An 18,466-nucleotide genomic window follows, 5' to 3' on the forward strand; every position below is an offset into this window, starting at 1 on the left:
CATCCATATAATCACAACATCACTTTCCCTTCACCCCACCCCCTGTTTACAGTCTTTTGCCATACAGGCCACCATACAGGACCCCTGAATTTCTTCTCTTCTCTGCATATTTTTTCCTTCTTCCCTGTGGGCGTTCTGGAGTTCCAATAATACCAATTGTGCCCCCCTCAAAAGCAGGGCACTCCATCCAACTTTTTGTAGAGTAAAGTCATCATTTTTTTCGTGGTGTGCTTCATTTTGTGTTGAATCATCACAGTCCTCATCTTCATCCTTTCCTTCCAAATCACAGTCATCATCATTGTCATTCTCACATTCATCTTTTTCAGTGTCAAAAGCTTCATCTCCTAAAAAATCATATTCTGCCATCACCATCTGAAATTTTTGCTGTAACTCTTGCCGTTGTGTCTCCTCTTGACATAGCTCTATTCTTGTTTCCCACATTAAGGTCAAAACAGACCGCTGGAACTCAGGGGAACACTTTTTTGTTGACATAATTCAATCCTGCCAAGGTCAAAACTTGTCACGTGGGGTGGAATATGATCACAGTTTATTTTCTCGACTCCATTTTAACAAGCTGGCTGCATTCTTCAAGTCTTATTAACAATAAAGTTCGAACTCACATTTCACAAACATTTAAACCAAAGAAGAAATTCTACAAAATCCAGAAATACAAAGTGAAATAAAAGTTGACTCATAAATCCTGATCAACTCACTGGGTTGTCTGGGCTGCCGGCTCCCGAGGAAAAGAAAGATTTTTCTCAGTCTTTACCTCTTGCAGCAGGGCAGTCATAAACCACAGTCTCTCTCCCCTTCTCACCCTGCATCAAAGGGGAGATTCTCTTTGATGCCTTTGAGGGATCCTTTTGAATTGCAAATCTTCTGTTTATGGCTTCGGGTTTCTATTTACTGTCTCTTTTGTTGCCGTGGGGGGGGGTGGCTTCCTCTTTTCTCCCCTCTCTCCCAGATCCAAATTGTTTTATAATCCAAATCGTGAGGTTACTTACAGTCTTTTCCAATCGTTTTATTTTCGGAAGAATCCAGCGCTCTCCGCCTTCGGCTTGAAGCTTCTCCCTGCTAGAATAACGTTGCCGCTCAAAATGGCCCCCACGACTTCTACCCTCCTCGCTCCGGAGCTCTTATTAGAGCTAACCGAAGAGTTGGGGAGTCCGGATTGGGGCTGTGCCGAGCAAATTGCCCCCGGGACGCCCTTCCCGAGGTTCTAAGGGGCGCAGCGTCGCTCTCGCTGCCCTCCCCACTCCTAGCAGGGACGGGCCGTCTCGGAGACGAGACGAAACCCCGCCGATCGGCGCTGGCGCTGAACCCGGAAGCCCAGCATATTTATATTACTTGGGGTGTTGAGTACTCTTAATGTACTCAGAAATCCATACACCACCACCCCCAGCCTGGGGGATCCAGATGTTTTGAACTGCAACTCCTATCAGCCTCAGCTAGCATGGCTATTGGCCATTCTGTGGCTAGTAGTAGTCCAAAACATCTGGAGGGCACTAGATTGTGGGGGGCTCTCCTATAACGTAGGTAAATATCACTGCCCCATTTTATAGATGAGAAACATTGACTATTACTTCATTCTACCTAGGAGTTGCGGTGGGATTTGAGAGACAATCCCCCAGCTTGCATTCTTGGCTACTATGCCACACCAGCTTAATCTTTGTTAGGGAGGATAAAAATCTTTTAAATACATTCTATAAATGCATGTGGTCAAAGACAGGCTTACACAATAAGTTCTTCAGTGTTGGTTAGTGCGAAATCTAAGTTTCTGGATGGAATAAAAACCATTCCTAGTGGTTGTTTTAACATCTCCAAACATTGTACTTTCACAGTTCTTCCGTATAATAAATATGTTCTTCAATAAGAATTATCCTGTCCAAATATTACAAGTCTTGAAAAACATACTTGTGGTACAGCTTCCACTGTATTTTGCTCCTGAGCGAGGTTTCGTGTATCACAGAAGCTCCAAATAAAGGGAGAAAGACAGAGTGGCCACAGACATTCAAACAATGATTTCTTGCCAGCTAACTTCACTGCTCTCCAGGAAGGGGATATTCTGTGTAATGGTGCAGAAGGGCCTGTTAGCGGCTGTCTTTCATAGCTCAGGAAAGCAAATATTCTCTTGACTACAGCAAGCTTTGCTAATATTGAACAATTCAGTGATCAGACTGAGTCTGCAGTACTATGCATACTACTTTGAGAGTGCCGGTAAGTCCCATTGAACTCTGTGGGAATTAACATCGAAGTAAGCATGTATAGGATCAAGTTGCCCTGCAGAATTCAGCTCTGACCACAAAATCACACTGTCATTCTTCTAAGCAGCTGTGTAAAGCTTATGAAATGTAGCAAGAATGAAAATATTTCATTTAAAAGTATTGAATGTCTATATTACTGTTTCTACTCTTCATTAGTGTTTGCTTATAGAAGGAGTGTGAATGTGTGGTGTAATGTTTTTAATATTAGAAAAATACAAAAGAGGCACAATGTAGGAAAACACTGTAACATAGAGAAGAAATAACAAAGGTGCACCTTGTCCAGAAATTTCCTGTTCCAGAATATAACAAATGCACTTCTTCAATAAATGTGTTTAATCCTGAAAATACTATTTGGAAATTGAGGGAGCAATAGAGTTTTCCCAAATGACAGCAAAGCAACGGTGAGAATATTTATTAATAGTTCTAAATTTCATCCGCCAATTTCATCAGCGCAACAAAACTGCTTCAGGGTCTTGAAGTATTAAATAGCTAGTCACTTCATTTCATTTACCAAGAATATACAGTATGTTTAATGTTATGTATGTTAGTTTCTCCAGGGTGGTTGTTAAAGTCCGTGATCATTTATTGAAATATCAGGGTTTGTAATGAAACATACTTGAAAGCATTGATAAGGGTTGAAGAAGAATTCCTCCTAATTACTTTTTTTAAAAATATATTTATTGAAAGATTTTTGAAATACAGAATGAAAAAAACAATTTTTTATATTGCCAATATTGCAAAAAGGAAAAAAAGAAGAAAAATACAAAAATGAAAAATAAAAGAAAATTCAGAACAAAAAAGAAAAGAAAGAAGAAAAATACTCAATCTAATTAATATCCCATAATTATAACCAATTCCGACTTTCCCGTTCCAACCTTTCCGAGTCCACTTTTATCCCCAAATGTACATCAATAGGGGTGAGCGCCCCACCCCCAGTTCTACCCCATTTTTATTCCCAGATTCTATTATGGCTTAAATTTAATTACAGTTACAACTTGCTAGAAAAGTGCTGAGACTACAGTACTGACTGAGTCAGGTAGTCATGTTGAAAATTGGTACAAAGTGCCAGGAAAAGAAACTCTTATTAAGATCAACTTTACAATGGAGCATGTGAGTTTTTGGGATAAGTATTGTGAACACTGATTCATTGACAACTTGACCCCCTGAACTGCAGTTGACCTATACAGATGCATGCTGTTCCAAAAGGCATTACAGCATCTCTTTCTATTATATTAGAGCAAATGAGAGGCGCTACGAATTACTGAGCATGCCATGCATACTCTTAATAGAATAATTAGGAAGCCAACTAAAGAGTACTTTAAAAGGGATGTGCAGAACAAAGGCAGGAGCTTCCGCTCAATGTTAAGCCATTTTGTTTTTAATTATTTATACCCTCCTTCAGAGAAACAGTGTATAGCTCTTCCACTGTGAAACTCAGAATGCCTTCCGGTAAACACAGTGCATTGTTGAGCCATGCTGGAGTAACAGCCTCTTACAAGCCTGATCACTTGGGAAAGGCCCATAGCTCAATAGGAGAGCATGTGCATTGCATGCAGAAGGTCATAGAGTCAATATCTGGAATCTCCAGTTAGGGCTGGTAGAGACTCCTGCCTGAAATCCCAGAGTGCTGCTGCCAATCAACAATAAACAGTACTGAGCTAGATGGCCCAATGGCTTGGCATAATAAGTCTGCTTCCTATACCTAACTAGGAACTTCTGTTGAACTGGATGGGACTTAACACCCCAGGAACTAGGCCATAGTACATATGACACAGTTCTGTGCATGTTTATTCAGAAGAAAGTCCCACTGTGTTCAGTGGGGCTTACTTCAAGGTGAGCGTACGTGGGATTGTGGCCTTGTGATCTAAGCCTTAGACCCGGCAGGGGCCAGAGATTATTCAGTTCACTATCTGTCTTAAAATGGCATTCTGTTAACTGGTGGTGTGCACCAGCCACAATATTCACGTTGTATCTGTAGCGTTACAAAACAACTTGAACTGTGTTGAATCCACTGTCTTTCTGATTTGGCTTGTTATTCAAGTCTGCCTCATATCTGTTAAATCCAAAAGCCTGTTTCTCCCCTCCTATTGACTAAAACAGGTAATCTGAAAAGGCAACAGAGCTCTTCCCGAACAAGCCAAACTGCAGGTTTTTTAAAAAAAATGTGTGTGCAGGGAATCTTGACATATTTTTCTAACCCTTAATTTTTTTCACAGAATTGCAGGCAATTTATTGGCCCCTCTGAAGGGATAAAGAGTTGTATCCAATGCAGGACTTTTGTTTCCTCTTATGTCCCTGCTCTCCCCAGCCCTCCAGTGCTGATTTTGAGGGTACAGAGGGGACTGGAGGGGGCAGGTGGGGAAATTATGTTGTATGCAAAGAGCTGAAGCATTGGCTACATCCCAAAGTCTGACACTTTCAGTAGAATAGGTGTGGTGGTTTTCCTGCAAGGGCAGACTTTATCTTGTGGTGGTGGGTTAAATAGAAATCAGTCTGGAAAATAGTGGCAACAAGGTGGTGCCCCTGGATAATTGGGTAATGATGGGTTGGCAATGAGCAGCACAGCTGGGATTGTACTTCAGGGACAAGCTGCCGTAGCTGAGTATGTCTCTGTGTATGTGAAGATACTAGACCTAGAAAAGGGAGGAGAAAACTTTAATAGAAATTAATAATACTCACCAGGAAGGTCTCAATGTAATGGAATAGCAGGCATCCTAAAACCGGAGGCATGAGAATGAAGCCTTGAACTAGCAAACTAAAACTGGAAGAAATAACATTTTAAATGAATAAAAATGAATAAAAAGCAATACACAAGGCATTTTGTGTGGGATGGAGACTATTAAAAGTTTGCAGAAGCCTAAAGAAAAAAAAGAATGGAATGAAAAATAATTTAAGTATTTGTTGGAAAACAGAAAGGGATTGAAATAAAAAGGAACGAATAAATCACGTGAAAACGGAAACAGAACTAAAGGAACCTGGAACGATCCTATACTGAGCTCTCTTAAAGGTTTACAAACAAAGAATGAACACAAATTGATAGAAGTATTGATTTTTAAACTGTTATGAAAGAGACAGTGATACATAAGGGCACCAACACTCTTCCCTCAAATCACTGTGTTTGGAGTGCCCTGTGAAAATCGATCACTGTGGTTAAAACATAGACCTGTTCAACAAAATGAAAGAGTACACACACACCCCACCCTGACCACACACACACACCCCTACTCAATTTTAGGGTGTTTCTCTAGTCAGCTTGGTCACTTTAAATGGAAAAAGGCAGTGGTTTGGGGGCACCTGAGTTCACAGAACAACTTTAGCAAGTCCCTGATCCAGCTTGAGATACCTTCTTAATAATGCAGTCACTCCTATTTGCTTCGTAATTTGAACTGTACATGGAGATGATAGACACCCCTACCAAATACTGCAACTCACAAGCACAAATTATGTAGAAAATGTGATTATTATGTATTATGGTATCTTCAGAAAAAAGTAACACACTTTTTTTAAAAAAGAAATACACAGTTTAATAGGAATAGTTGGCAGTTTTTCAATGCAGCGTCATGTAGAATAATTCTCTACTACATTAAAATGTGAGGTGAGTTTACATCATCAAGTGCAGCAACTCAAGCAAAAGTTAAAATAGCAAAGTTCCAAGCTACTGTTTTATATATAAACTGTATACTATTTTGTATATAAATGCATAAACACGCAAGAAAATGTACTTGCAGAAACTACAAACATAAAAACAAACAAAACAAAAAGTGTGTTTCTACCAACACTTTTAAATTTGCCTGTCACATTTACCTATTACATATGATATGACAGCCATCTTCAGATATCTCAAGGGCTGTCATGTGGAAGAGGGAACAAGCCTGTTTTCTCCTGCTCTGGAGGGTAGGACCCAGACCAATGGCTTCAAGTTACAACAAAGGTGATTCTGACTAAACATCAGGAAGAACTTTCTGACAGTAGAAGCTGTTTGACAGTGAAATGGTCTCCCTCCAGAGGTTGTGGACTCTCCTTCCTTGGAGGTTTTTAAGCAGAGGTTGGATGGCCATCTGTCTTGGATGCTTTAGCTGAGATTCCTGCATTGCAGGGGGTTGGACTAGATGACCCATGGGGTCCCTTCCAACTCTACAGTTCTACTCTACAGATTTAAATCAACTCTACAGATTTCAACTTTCTTATTTAAAATATTTTTATACTCTCCTTCATCAAAATGATTTAGAAGTTGTACTGTTTCAAACAAACAATAGTTAAAGATAACAAAACAACAAGCTGCAGTTAAATTATTATTATTTTTAATGGAAGCATAATGGAAGCAAAACCTGCCTATCTTCTTGCACTTGGTGGTGGTGGAGGAGAGTGTGAGATCCAAAGGCACACTAACATTCATTCCCATCACAGTGAACTATAGTTCATCATGATGTCTGAACTGGCTCATTAGGTATAAATAGTTGCATACAAACTTTCCCCCCCTTTTGCTGGGGGCTGTTTAAAATTCCTCTCATGTAACTATTTGCCACAGATGGATCCTTGGCATTATTTCAACTGCTGGATGTGAGAGTGTTAGTCATTCACAGGCATCGCCTTGCATTATACAGTTTGGCCTGTGATTCATTCTCATAGCAGTCTCATGGCTGTGACAAGTGCCATTTTCTGTATAAATACTTTGCACTTCTCTGACCTTTATGTTGTCCGCAAGTGGCACAAATTAGAATGGTGACTGGATGTCATTTCTGAAATAAGCTAATCTGTTTCGTTGATAAACAAAATGCTCACTCATTCCTTTCTACTGTGCAGTTGTTGTACAGTATTTGCATATTGAAACACACACACACACACACACACCCGAATGCTAGTTTGATTTGAACGCTTGCAAATTGATATTCACCTGGGACACTTCCTCCGTCCTGGCAGCTTCCTATCGAATGCACAATATAATAATAAACCAGAAGTTTATAAAATGGTATCCTCACAAAAAAGAGGAATATATTTGGTTCAGGCTTTTGTTGCTCTTTAGGGACTTCTTCCTTTCCCAAACCTGTGATTTTCAGCCTGTGTACTAATTTAGTGGCCCTGACATCTGAAAAACATTTAACCCCCTGAAACAGTTCCCAAGTCCTAAAACTGCAGGCATCAAATGTCACATGGTGAGAGTGGGATTGCTTATAGGATTACATCTAATCCATACACGACATTATGACATGATCACCACTTGAAAAAAGCCATTAAATGGAAGAGAGATTGTGTGGTATGTTGTTCATGGGATTCACTTCCCACAAGGCTTCAATGATTTTCGCCATGTCCATTGTGACATCTTTGCAAGAATGAGGTGAAAACTCCTGGGATGAGGGTAAGCTTCTGACATGAATGGCTTACTTTGTAGGGAAATTTGGGCTTACACTCCCATGTCCTGTGCATCCACTGTGCTCCCACTGCTGTATTTTAAGTTGGTATTGTGTACACAGCCTTACGCTCTCTGGCAGTTTGAAGCCACTTCCATACCTCTTTATTGCATGTGTAAACTTAGCCCTGTACACATTGCTAAACTGTTAATTGATCTGTTCCTATTGAAACCTATTTCCTTTCGTGCTTCTGCAAGTATCTCTAGAGCACCCAATTGCTGCTCTGCTTTTCCGACTCCTATATATAAAAAATAGCAGGATTTTAGGTATTTGAGAGCTACTATGATATTCTCCCTTTTCTACCCATTGTTTCATACATGCTGGAATCCAGTGGACCATGTAAATATGTGTCCAAGAGGGCTTTGTACTTGAGCTTTGTAAATGTAAATTCCCACCTTGGGCTAGAACATGAATTATAAGATGTATTTTGTGCACCCAGACATTGCAAAATGGGAGTTGGGGATGGGCTATCTTTAAACTATTGATTCAATGGCAGAAAAAAATTGACCTTCTGGGATTATTATTTACTAGTTGCACATCTCGTAATCACACTTTTGTGCCTGTTCCCCCCCCCCCAATGTCTGAGCAAAATATTCTAACTTAAAATTTGTATTTTCTTCTAATTTCACAGTTGGACAAGTCTCTCCATTACAAATATTTCTAATCACAGCTCAGAACTAGCATAGCAATCTATTGTGTGTGTTGTTTTTTTGCCTTCTAGAACTCATTTCCAAATGCCTGCTAGACTGGAAGTTTTTTAAATGCGAAAAACACCCTTCAGAATATTGCAGTTCTTTCTTTCCCTATTCCTCCCTTACCCTACATTAGACAAACTTAAGTAAAGCTCTGACCAGAAGTCATGCCTAAAAAGGCAGCGTCTTCTCATAAACTTTGTCTGTGTGAGTGTTGGTGCCACTGTTTGGTACACTTTGATGTTTGTATAGTATTTGATTCTGATTTAAAAGCAGTCCCATGGAAGTAAACATAGTAAATTATTCTAACTTATTTTTTCTTGTAGGACCACATGGTTATGAGATTTAAAGTCCATTATGCCTCCTGCCATGGCAGATGCCCTAGACATCTGGGCAGTAGATTCACAGATAGCAGCTGATGGCTTAATATCTGTGGACTTCCTGCTTCCTACTGGAATTTACATCAGTCTAGATGTCCCACGTGATGCCACTATCGGTCTTATAAAACAGGTAATATAGAACAGGTAAAACTGGCTTGCTCTTAAAGTGTCTATTACCTACATCTCATTGAAGTGCATTTTGCTTCTCATATAATTTAAGTGTTTACAATAATATTCCTGAGTATGTAACCTTACTTAATTTTGTGAAACATGACTTAGCGGTCTGGTTGGAAGGACAGATCCCTATAAAACATTAGCTTCTGCATGAGCATCATCTCATTGTTGTTTTCATGCAAGTGTGCACATCACTTAGATTCTTGTAAGTATGTTAGAAGTAGGCTGCATTCAGATAGTACTTTATTCAATTTTCCCAATGGTTCCTTACCTGATTATCTCTGCACTTTTTGTGATCTTTCACATGGATTAAGGGACATTTATGGAAATCTATGGAAATTTTAGCGTTCATTTCTGTGTTAATCGCTTCCAGAGAAATGCAACCCTAGTTACCTGGAAAATCTTGTGGTGTAATTTCCCCATGGTTTTCATGGGTCATGCCATGTGATGAAATTTGGGGTGGTATTCCAGCATACAATTCTTTCCCATAGTTTTCATGGTGGAATCATGGGGGAACAGAAACACACAGGGCCATCTTTAGCATAGAGAGCCAGTGTGGTGTAGTGGTTAAGAGCGGTAGACTCATAATCTGGGGAACCGGGTTCGTGTCTCTGCTCCCCCACATGCAGCTGCTGGGTGACCTTGGGCTAGTCACACTTCTTTGAAGTCTCTCAGCCCCACCCACCTCACAGGGTGTCTGTTGTGGGGGAGGAGGGGAAAGGAGATTGCTAGCCGCTTTGAGACTCCTTCGGGTAGTGATAAAGCGGGATATCAAATCCAAACTCTTCTTCTTCTTCTTCATATGTGCCACTGGGGTGCAAAGATCCACCCACTGCCCCCAAATTAATTTATCCCCCCCCCATTTTTTGGGGGGGGACTCAAAGTTGTTGAGCTTTTGTTTCCTGACTAGTCGGGAATATTTGCCGCTACAGTGTAACAGAGCAACGAGGGGGGGGAGATCTTTGCTCCATTGCTTTTCATTGCCGCTGATCAAGAGGGACCAGTATATAGTAGGTATACATTTGGTGCCCCTCCAGAAAATATTTGGCGCCCCCCAGAATTTGGCGCCCAGGTGCCCTGCACCCCCAGGTAAGGACGGCCCTGGAAACACACACACATATGATGGCACAATTCGATGTAACATCAAACCCACTCATGCGAACCACAGCAAGTATTGCAGTGTAAATGGAACTTTAGAAAGCAGGACAGAAGTGCTAGCATTATAACCAGGAAAGTTAATGCAATAATCTTTATGTCTAAATGCAGTTCTTGTCACCCCCATGGACTTTACAGGAAAGCATTCACAAGTACAGCAGGTGACCATTTTGCACCCATCCAATTGATGTGTGACTGCCAATGTGCGGGTCCTTTTGGACCCAGAAGAGGAAAGGACAGGAATGTAATGGCACATAATGGGAGTGGGGCAGGGCATAATGGGGGTACAATGGGGAAGATCACATTTCTTTGTGCTCCGCCAATGTGGGGGGGGGGGGCAGGAACAGAACCCCCATGGAAAACGGTCACCACCAGTAGTGTGTTATGGGGCCCTGGGAACCCTGGAATCTGCTTGGTACATATTCTCTTACTAGTAGACATAGAAGATAGTCAGGCAGATTCTTTTCTGCTGAGATGGCATCTGTTTAACTAGTTTACTGGCTGATAGATGCAGAAATCTTAGTGGTCCATAAGTTCTACAACTGGCCTGAAATTGATGTCCTTTTTCAGATGCTTTGTGGCCAAAACTCTACAATAATCTTGCCAAACCAGCAGTCAAAAAAACAATGCAGAAGAACCACCTTGGGACAGAAGTTCCACCCCAGCCCTTAGCACTTGTTTTCATTACTAAAACATGAATAAATACAGTGACAAGTGTACCTTTTTACTCCTGACACTTTGTTCCAGGACAGTCTTTACAGCAGAGAGAACTAGTTTTCTTTCAGGACCAGTGATTTTTAGGATTTTTAGTTTTAAAAAACAATGGCTGTATTAATTTAAAATAGATGAATGACCCACCACTATTCTCTGGAGGCTTGAGTCAGCTGTGTTTGATTGAAGGAAGTTTGTTTAAGCTGAAGTAAGGGCTTGCATGAGTGATACAGAAACACCTACCTAATGCTGTGCGTACAGTTGACAGAGGTCTTACTTTCCAGTGAGTGGGTTTTGTGAACAAAGCATTCTACTGTTAAAGTCTCTGTGCTTATTTGCAGCTATTATGGAAGGAAGCACAGAGTTACCCTCTGTTTCATCTTCTTATGGAGATCGACTCCTATATGTTCTCTTGTGTGAACCAAACAGCGGTACGTGAAGAACTGGAAGATGAGACACGCAGGCTCTGTGACGTTAGACCGTTCCTTCCTGTCCTTCAACTAATTACAAGAAGCTGCAACCCAGGGGAAAAATTGGACTCTAAAATAGGTGTCCTCATAGGAAAAGGTAAATATTGGTGTTCTTGGCTGTGGATAGGGAGATACAGCACCAAAAGAGCATTGAGGTGGATTAAAGTTAGCCCAAAAGCATTAAAAGGACTGGGCTTAACTATACTAAGATTAACCCCAAATAAAATCTAACATGACCATTTTCTGTCCTTGAATGTGTATCCCTCGTTCTAATTAACTATGAAAAAAACCACCCAAATTTTAATAGTTTTACATAGCATCATAATTAAGAGTAAATACCATATGGAAGAAGGCATTCAGAAATCAATTATATGTGTTTCAGTGTTAGGATGTTACAAATGTTGGATAGTGATAATGTTCTATTAATGATGTGCATACAAGGTATGATGGATGTACACTACCCAGTAATTGGACTGTAAAGAACTCCTAGTAACCGGATATGCTTTCCTTAAAAACCCATTTTAATTATTTTCACCATCAGAATCTACAAGTCATAAGAATATAAGGTGACCCTGCTGGATCATGCCAGTGACCAATCTGGTCCAGCATCCTGTTCTCACAGGCCGACCAGATGCCTGGTGGGAAGGCTGCAAGGTGGACATAATCACAACAGCACTCTGCCCACCTGCAATTCCCAGCAGCTGGTACCCAGAGACATAATGCAGTCAGCTGCTGCTGAATTTTTAACACAATCATTTTTTTCATGCTCGCAATTTGCAAAGGGAATGATGTATTTTATGTTGAAATTAAAAATAATCAATAGGCAGGCCATGCTTCCCATCAGAAACAATGGGCAGTTGTTAGTTCCTGGCACAATATCTACAAGTTCTGTTTAGCTTTCAACAGCAAACTGAACCCTAACTTGTCTGCGCTGACAATGGCTTCTACTGACGCACAGAGTTCTTTTTTAGATTTTTGTAACTGATTATTTTGAAAAAGAATGACTGGGCAATTTTCCTCGTTTTGAACAAAGCAAGTTCTCTGGTTCTTTGTACTTCTCTGGGTAGAATTTGTTATTCCTCTTCAAACCTGCTTGACCTGCACTTTATGCCACGTGCTCCTCAGTGAAGGCTTATGTTTAAAACACCTTAGACAATGGCAAATACAACTGAAGTTATTACTAAAGTATTTCTGGAAAATGTAATGCTCCTCTTCCCACACCTCCAGTACTGTACTATGCATACGTAAGGAACAATTCATAACCTTTTGAATGAGCAGCCTACATCAATAAATAAAATAAAAATAAATTATCAGGCTTCCTCAGCAGAATATTCTACACGGAAAGTTCAAAATGACAGCTGTGAATGCGCGCGTGCGCACACACACACACACACACACACACACACACAATTTATTTAATGGAGTTAGGGTTTTTAATGGAAAATGTGGCATTGAATTGGTTCATGTAATAACACTAAAAGAAGAAACAACTTTTGGGGCTAAGTTTTGGGGCTAACTTAGCTAAGTTCAGCTAAATTTTACTCAGAGTAGCCCCATTGAAATTAGTGTCTGTCTATAACAGAATTAGGCCCATTAATTTCAATAGGTCTACTCGGAGTAAACCTCAGTTGGCCATGTGGTGCATTGTGATTCTTTTCCTCTGACACTTTTAAAAATATGTATTGTTTAATTAAATCATTTCAGGCCTCCATGAGTTCGATGCTCTACAAGACCCAGAAGTCAAAGAATTCCGGATTAAAATGCGGCTAATCAGTGAAGAGAAGATGCAGTCACTTGTGGGGCTGTCTTGGATGGGCTGGTTGAAGTACACTTACCCACCGCACCTAGAGCCAGCAACACAGGAAAACCTCCAAGATAAACTTTATGGTGGCAATCTAGTTGTGGCTGTTCATTTTGACAACTGCCGGGTAGGATTATTGGCCATAGTTAGAAAACACTTCCACAACTGCCTCAAGTAATTCTTGCTTGCAAGTCGCAAAATGTACATTGTCAAACACTCAGGAAGTTGTAGCCGTGAGATGAATAGGTGTCTTCTAATAGCTCTTAACTAACTACAGCTCCCAGGATTCTTTGGTAAAAGCCATGGCTGTTTAAAGCAGTATGATACTGCTTTAGATGTATAGTGCAGAGGGTGAGGGGGCTATGTACCCTATATAAACGCCTCTGTGTGTAACATCTATGTCCAGTGGTCTCTGCCCTATTTGCAGTACTGTTTGCTTTCTTTATTAACCTATTTATATACTGTCTGCCATGCAATCATTTCAGTACAAATATACAAATACAATAAATATTCAGTACAGATATACAAGTAAACAGTATATAAAATAAATACACTGTTAAAATCAAGTCTAATCCAGCTGTCAATAAAAAATTAACTTTATACAGTGGCAAACTGTATTTGTAACACTTAGTTAGCCATGTGGTACAATGGCAACAATTCTTTCGTTGGGCCTTAAACAGAGTCCAAACAGAGATAATAGACATCTTGCATAGGTTTTGATGGCTGTAGGCCTGAGTTGTTATGGGCTTTAAACACTACCTTGAGCACCTTTAATGGACCCAGAAATGATCTGTCCACTAGTGGCAGCAGTTTTAAAGTCGGTTATATGAGCTCTAAATTGAACCTCAGTCAGTAATCTGACTGCTGCTTTTTTGGCCAGTTGAAGTTTCTGAGTCATCTTCATGAAGGGTTCCAAAGCATGAGATTTAATGTATGCCATTAATCTAAAGACTATTTTGACCTTCATACATTAGTGTTTAGAACATTTTATAAATGTCTTTTTCCCTATAGAAACACTGTGTTTTAAGAAGGTCTCCTTTTAAAAAAATTGAATTGTGAGGGCCTCTGTATCTGACAGTTAACTTCAGGGAAAGTAGCTGTTTTGAAACAGATAACTTTTGAAACAGAGAAAATACTGAATTGATTTTGACAGACTTCTTCATTATGGTTACGATTTTTCCATTGCTAGGTTTGGCTTGCTACCAGAAGGCTGCTATATAAATAGGCCTCTAGACAAAAAAATAATATTCATCATAAAATGTAAAATGAAAGCAGGCATTTGTAAATAATTGCTTTTGAATTCCTGCATCTTCTCAGTGTGTTCGAAAAAATAAGTTCTGTATGTACTCTTATAAAAGCATTTGTGCACAACATAATAGACCCTGTGATGAGGATTCATGTAAAGAAATGTATTTTATCTTGCACAATTGCGTATTAAATAGTACAATGGGTACCTACACCTACTAGGTTTCTTTTTTTATATAAACCAGGAAATATTCTTATTTAAAGTTATATGGCTGATAGACGGGTTTTAATTCTCTAAAGTAAAATGAATTATTTATATTCATTTGTACTTGAAAGTAATAGCTATTACTTCTTCTTTTTAACAGGACGTATTTAGTTTTCAGGTGTCTCCTAATATAAACCCTATCAAGCTGAATGAACTAGCAATTCGTAAACGTTTGACTATCCATGGAAGAGAAGATGAAGAAGTTGATCCTTCTGACTATGTTCTGCAAGTTAGTGGAAGACTGGAATATGTTTTTGGGGACCATCCGTTAATTCAGTTCCAGGTATTCTTTTCTTTTCTTTTTTCTTTTAAAGCGATATGATTGTTTAGGAGGTGTGACTTTAAAAAATAATCTGCTATTGAGTGGGTGGAACGTTGGTGTTTTCTTCCAAGATGTCTGTTTTTTTACTTCTTTGGTAATGTCATACATGAAGAAATATATAATTGGGCAATTCAGATGTGAACTCTGTGGTTTGCTCTACTATACCTGTTCTAGGTGCTTTGTTGCCCAAGCACCCAAAAATATGAAACATTTTTGAAATTGAAGCAAGAGTTGCAGCAAATCTTTTAAGTGTGGATGTGCTTGACTGGTTCATTGCTTTTTTGAAGTATATATATGGACCTAAATAGAACATGCTTTAAGGACTTCATGTTTAATTTTCAGCATGCAAATAACAGATTCATTGCCTCTCTTCCTTTCTCAGTATATCCATCGTTGTGTGATGAGCAGAGCCCTTCCTCAGCTCACTCTTGTTGAATGCAGCACCATAAAAAAAATGTGTGATCAGGAAATGGTCGCTATAGAAGCTGCCATAAACCGAAAACCAGGCAACCCTCCTGTTCCTCTACCACCCAAAAAAACACGTGTGAGTTTTCTCATTCATTTTAAGAATTGTTGCATTCATGTCTGGAAGGTACAAGCAAATCATTTAAAAATGCAGCTTAAAGTTGACAGTTAATGTTTGTATTGTTACCTCCATAAGCCATTCTTGGCAAAAGAGAAACATTCTTTGCAGAAGAGAGACATTAGATTTGATTTAGTGCAGGGCTATTTTTTAAGCAGCATGATCTTGAATTGTATGTGTTTCTCACAAAGCCTGGAAATCTCTCATGGCTGTTTCCTTTCTACAACAGTTGACTCAAAGTGTGTGGGATATTAACAATCCTTTCAAGGTAGTCCTAGTGAATGGCAACAAGTTGAACACAGAAGAGACAGCTAAGGTAACTAAATTATTCCCCAATACAAGAGATGTTTCTGCTGGTCGTCTTAACAAATTTCCTTTGTTTGTCAAGGCTGTATGTGATTTGCTTATTTAATAAACAAGTGCCTAATTTAAATACCAGTAGTCTAAATGACTACATGATTACAATTGGGAATTGGCTTGAATCTCTGGCTGAGCTGTAAATCAAAAGCTACAGAGCGACGCTAAATGATACTTGTCTTGAAAAATGTTTATGTAGACAGAAATATCATGACGTAAGGTGATATGTGAACTCTTACTCAATCTGCAAATTTAACTGAAACTGAAATATATTCCTAATTTTATGGCATTAATATGTAAATGTTTTTGTAAATGTTCAGATGAATTTCCAACTTTTAAATGATTTGCAAGTATAATCTGGTTCCACTAAGCATTTTGCTCTGTACTTAGTTCACTGAAGATGCTGAACGTAGAAGCAAATGAAATGGTATTTCCTGTAAAAAGAATGCATTTTAAACCAAGGTTGTAACATGTAAGAGCTTACTGCACAAACCCCTTCCTATGCATTTTGCCTGTGAAATAGAATGGCATGCATTTTCCCTTGTTTGTTTGGCATACAATTAAGTGAATGAATGAATTTTCAGCTGGAGAAGACCAAAAAAAATATGAATGGGCTCATAGTGTGGCATGACTGGCATGGTGTTTAAAACAATTCACTGACCTTTCAGGGCAAATTGTTTTGAACAAAAATCAGTTCAAGTTTTTATATACTGAAAGGGAGACAAACGCAGTAATTGCTAAGGAGCAGAATGCCACAAAGCTATTTTTAAGAAACATGTTTTACCATTTTGCGTTTTATGTAATCTGTGTTTTTATATTGTATTTTTATATTGTGAACTGCCCTGAGATCTACAGATGAAGGGTGGTATACAAAGCTAATCAATCAATCAATTAATTAATATATAATATTGTTTCCATGTTTGTTATTTTGGATGAATATTGCAGAAATTATGCATATCTATAATCCTAGTAATCCTTTTCTTCTTGAAAACAGAAGAGAGAGAGAGAAAGAGAGACTGTGCAATGATCTGTTTAAAAAATGGGACAATGATGTGTGCAGCAAGTTTTTGTCTACATTTTCAGAAAAAAACAGTGTTCAATGCTTCATTTAAACTGCTATTTAAGGTTTTGCCACAAAGATTTGTCAGAAATAAAACACATTTAGCATTAATTCTGGCTAAAACCCATTCCATAAGCTCTGAAGGAAATCTGTGAGTGACTAACTTTTTTGCTTGTATTACTATTTTGAAAAGTGCTTTTCGGCAAAGGTACCTTAGACAGCCCCCAAAAGTTCACTAATATATTAAAGAGAAAGGACTCCAGCTTTAGAAATATGTTGTTGTTGTTTTAAAAAAGTTATGTTTACATAGGAATACCACTCCATTAGGACACAGTATAGAATATTAAGGCATGTGCCAATTATATGAACTTGAAAATAATCACGTGCATACAAATTTGCAATTCAAAAACAAATCCGAACCATTTCCCAGTTGTAATGATTGCCTCCAAAGATTCAAAGGCATCCTGAATCGTCATTATCATTCCTGTTCTAGAAATATAAGCAAAAATATATGTGTGAGGTTAGTTATGCTTCTTGACACCATCCACTCTCCTAATTGGCAAACTTTGTGCCCAGTCCTGAAAAGCAAAATAATTACCATCATTTTTCCTTGGCAATACCCACAGATTGCTTAGATCTTCAGTGTAGCTAATACTCTAGCACATAGCATAAGAACACTAATTAGGGCAAATGTTCCAAAGCTGCCTTGCCTTCTTTCTAAGCAGGAAATACTTCTAGGTTAATAATCCTTACTCTCTGGAATGTGTTTGGATACTTCCCTGTCATGTCTCTCTTGCAGGTTCATGTCAGGGCTGGTCTCTTCCATGGAACTGAGCTCCTTTGTAAACCTATCGTAAGCTCAGAAATATCTGGGAGAAATGACCATGTTTGGAACGAACCCTTGGAATTCGATATCAACGTCTGTGATTTGCCAAGAATGGCTAGGCTGTGCTTTGTGGTCTACGCTGTGATGGATAAAAAGAAAAAAAATAATCCAAGCAAGACACTTAATCCGTCCAAATACCAGACCATTAGGAAAGCTGGCAAAGTGGTAATGGATTCGTTTCTTTACATTCCTGTTCGTTGTACTGGGAAGTCTCTGCATGTGTTTTGCATACTTTTCATTTCCATAGCTTTTTAAAATTCTAAACTTCAGACTGAAAGTCAGGATATATGCTGATATATATACACACATATACATATATATATATACACATACATACACACACACACACAAAGAGAGAGAGAGAGAGAGAGATTTACACACACACACACACACACACACACACACACACATACTTGAGTATGTGCTATTCATTTTTAAACAGGGGGATAGGACTTGCCTCACTGTTTTTTCTACTTCATTCTCACTTCTACTATTTGCATATATATATATATATATTCTCACATATTGCTTTCTGCCAGAGGATAATAAATGCCATGTTGGGAAAACATTAAAAAGCATACATTCAATTTGCTGTAGTTCTGCTGGCATTCTATATTGCACAAATTGTGTCCAGCCTAGTTCTCAAGAGTTTTTCCACACTGTGCATAGAAGTCAGGTTTGCTGAGGCTTTGC

The 18,466-nt window shown here is 39.0% G+C and overlaps 1 protein-coding gene across 3 annotated transcripts in view; it reads left to right on the forward strand.

Moving 5' to 3' along the window:
* PIK3CB (phosphatidylinositol-4,5-bisphosphate 3-kinase catalytic subunit beta) overlaps positions 1-18,466 on the forward strand; it is a 90,367-nt gene that overhangs the window by 34,049 nt on the left and 37,852 nt on the right. For 2 of the 3 annotated variants that reach the window (XM_035132808.2, XM_035132809.2), the window contains exons 3-9: positions 8,691-8,874; positions 11,126-11,351; positions 12,959-13,182; positions 14,666-14,848; positions 15,270-15,431; positions 15,700-15,786; positions 17,687-17,938. In XM_035132808.2, coding sequence (XP_034988699.1) covers positions 8,722-8,874; positions 11,126-11,351; positions 12,959-13,182; positions 14,666-14,848; positions 15,270-15,431; positions 15,700-15,786; positions 17,687-17,938 — 1,287 coding nt within the window. In that variant the 5' untranslated portion in view covers positions 8,691-8,721. Of the gene's footprint in view, positions 1-674; positions 8,875-11,125; positions 11,352-12,958; positions 13,183-14,665; positions 14,849-15,269; positions 15,432-15,699; positions 15,787-17,686; positions 17,939-18,466 lie in introns of those variants that run through there. The other variant, XM_060274566.1, reaches the window with a different exon arrangement.

The sequence above is a fragment of the Zootoca vivipara genome, chromosome 5 (assembly GCF_963506605.1).
Source record: "Zootoca vivipara chromosome 5, rZooViv1.1, whole genome shotgun sequence".
NCBI classification, from domain to species: domain Eukaryota; kingdom Metazoa; phylum Chordata; class Lepidosauria; order Squamata; family Lacertidae; genus Zootoca; species Zootoca vivipara.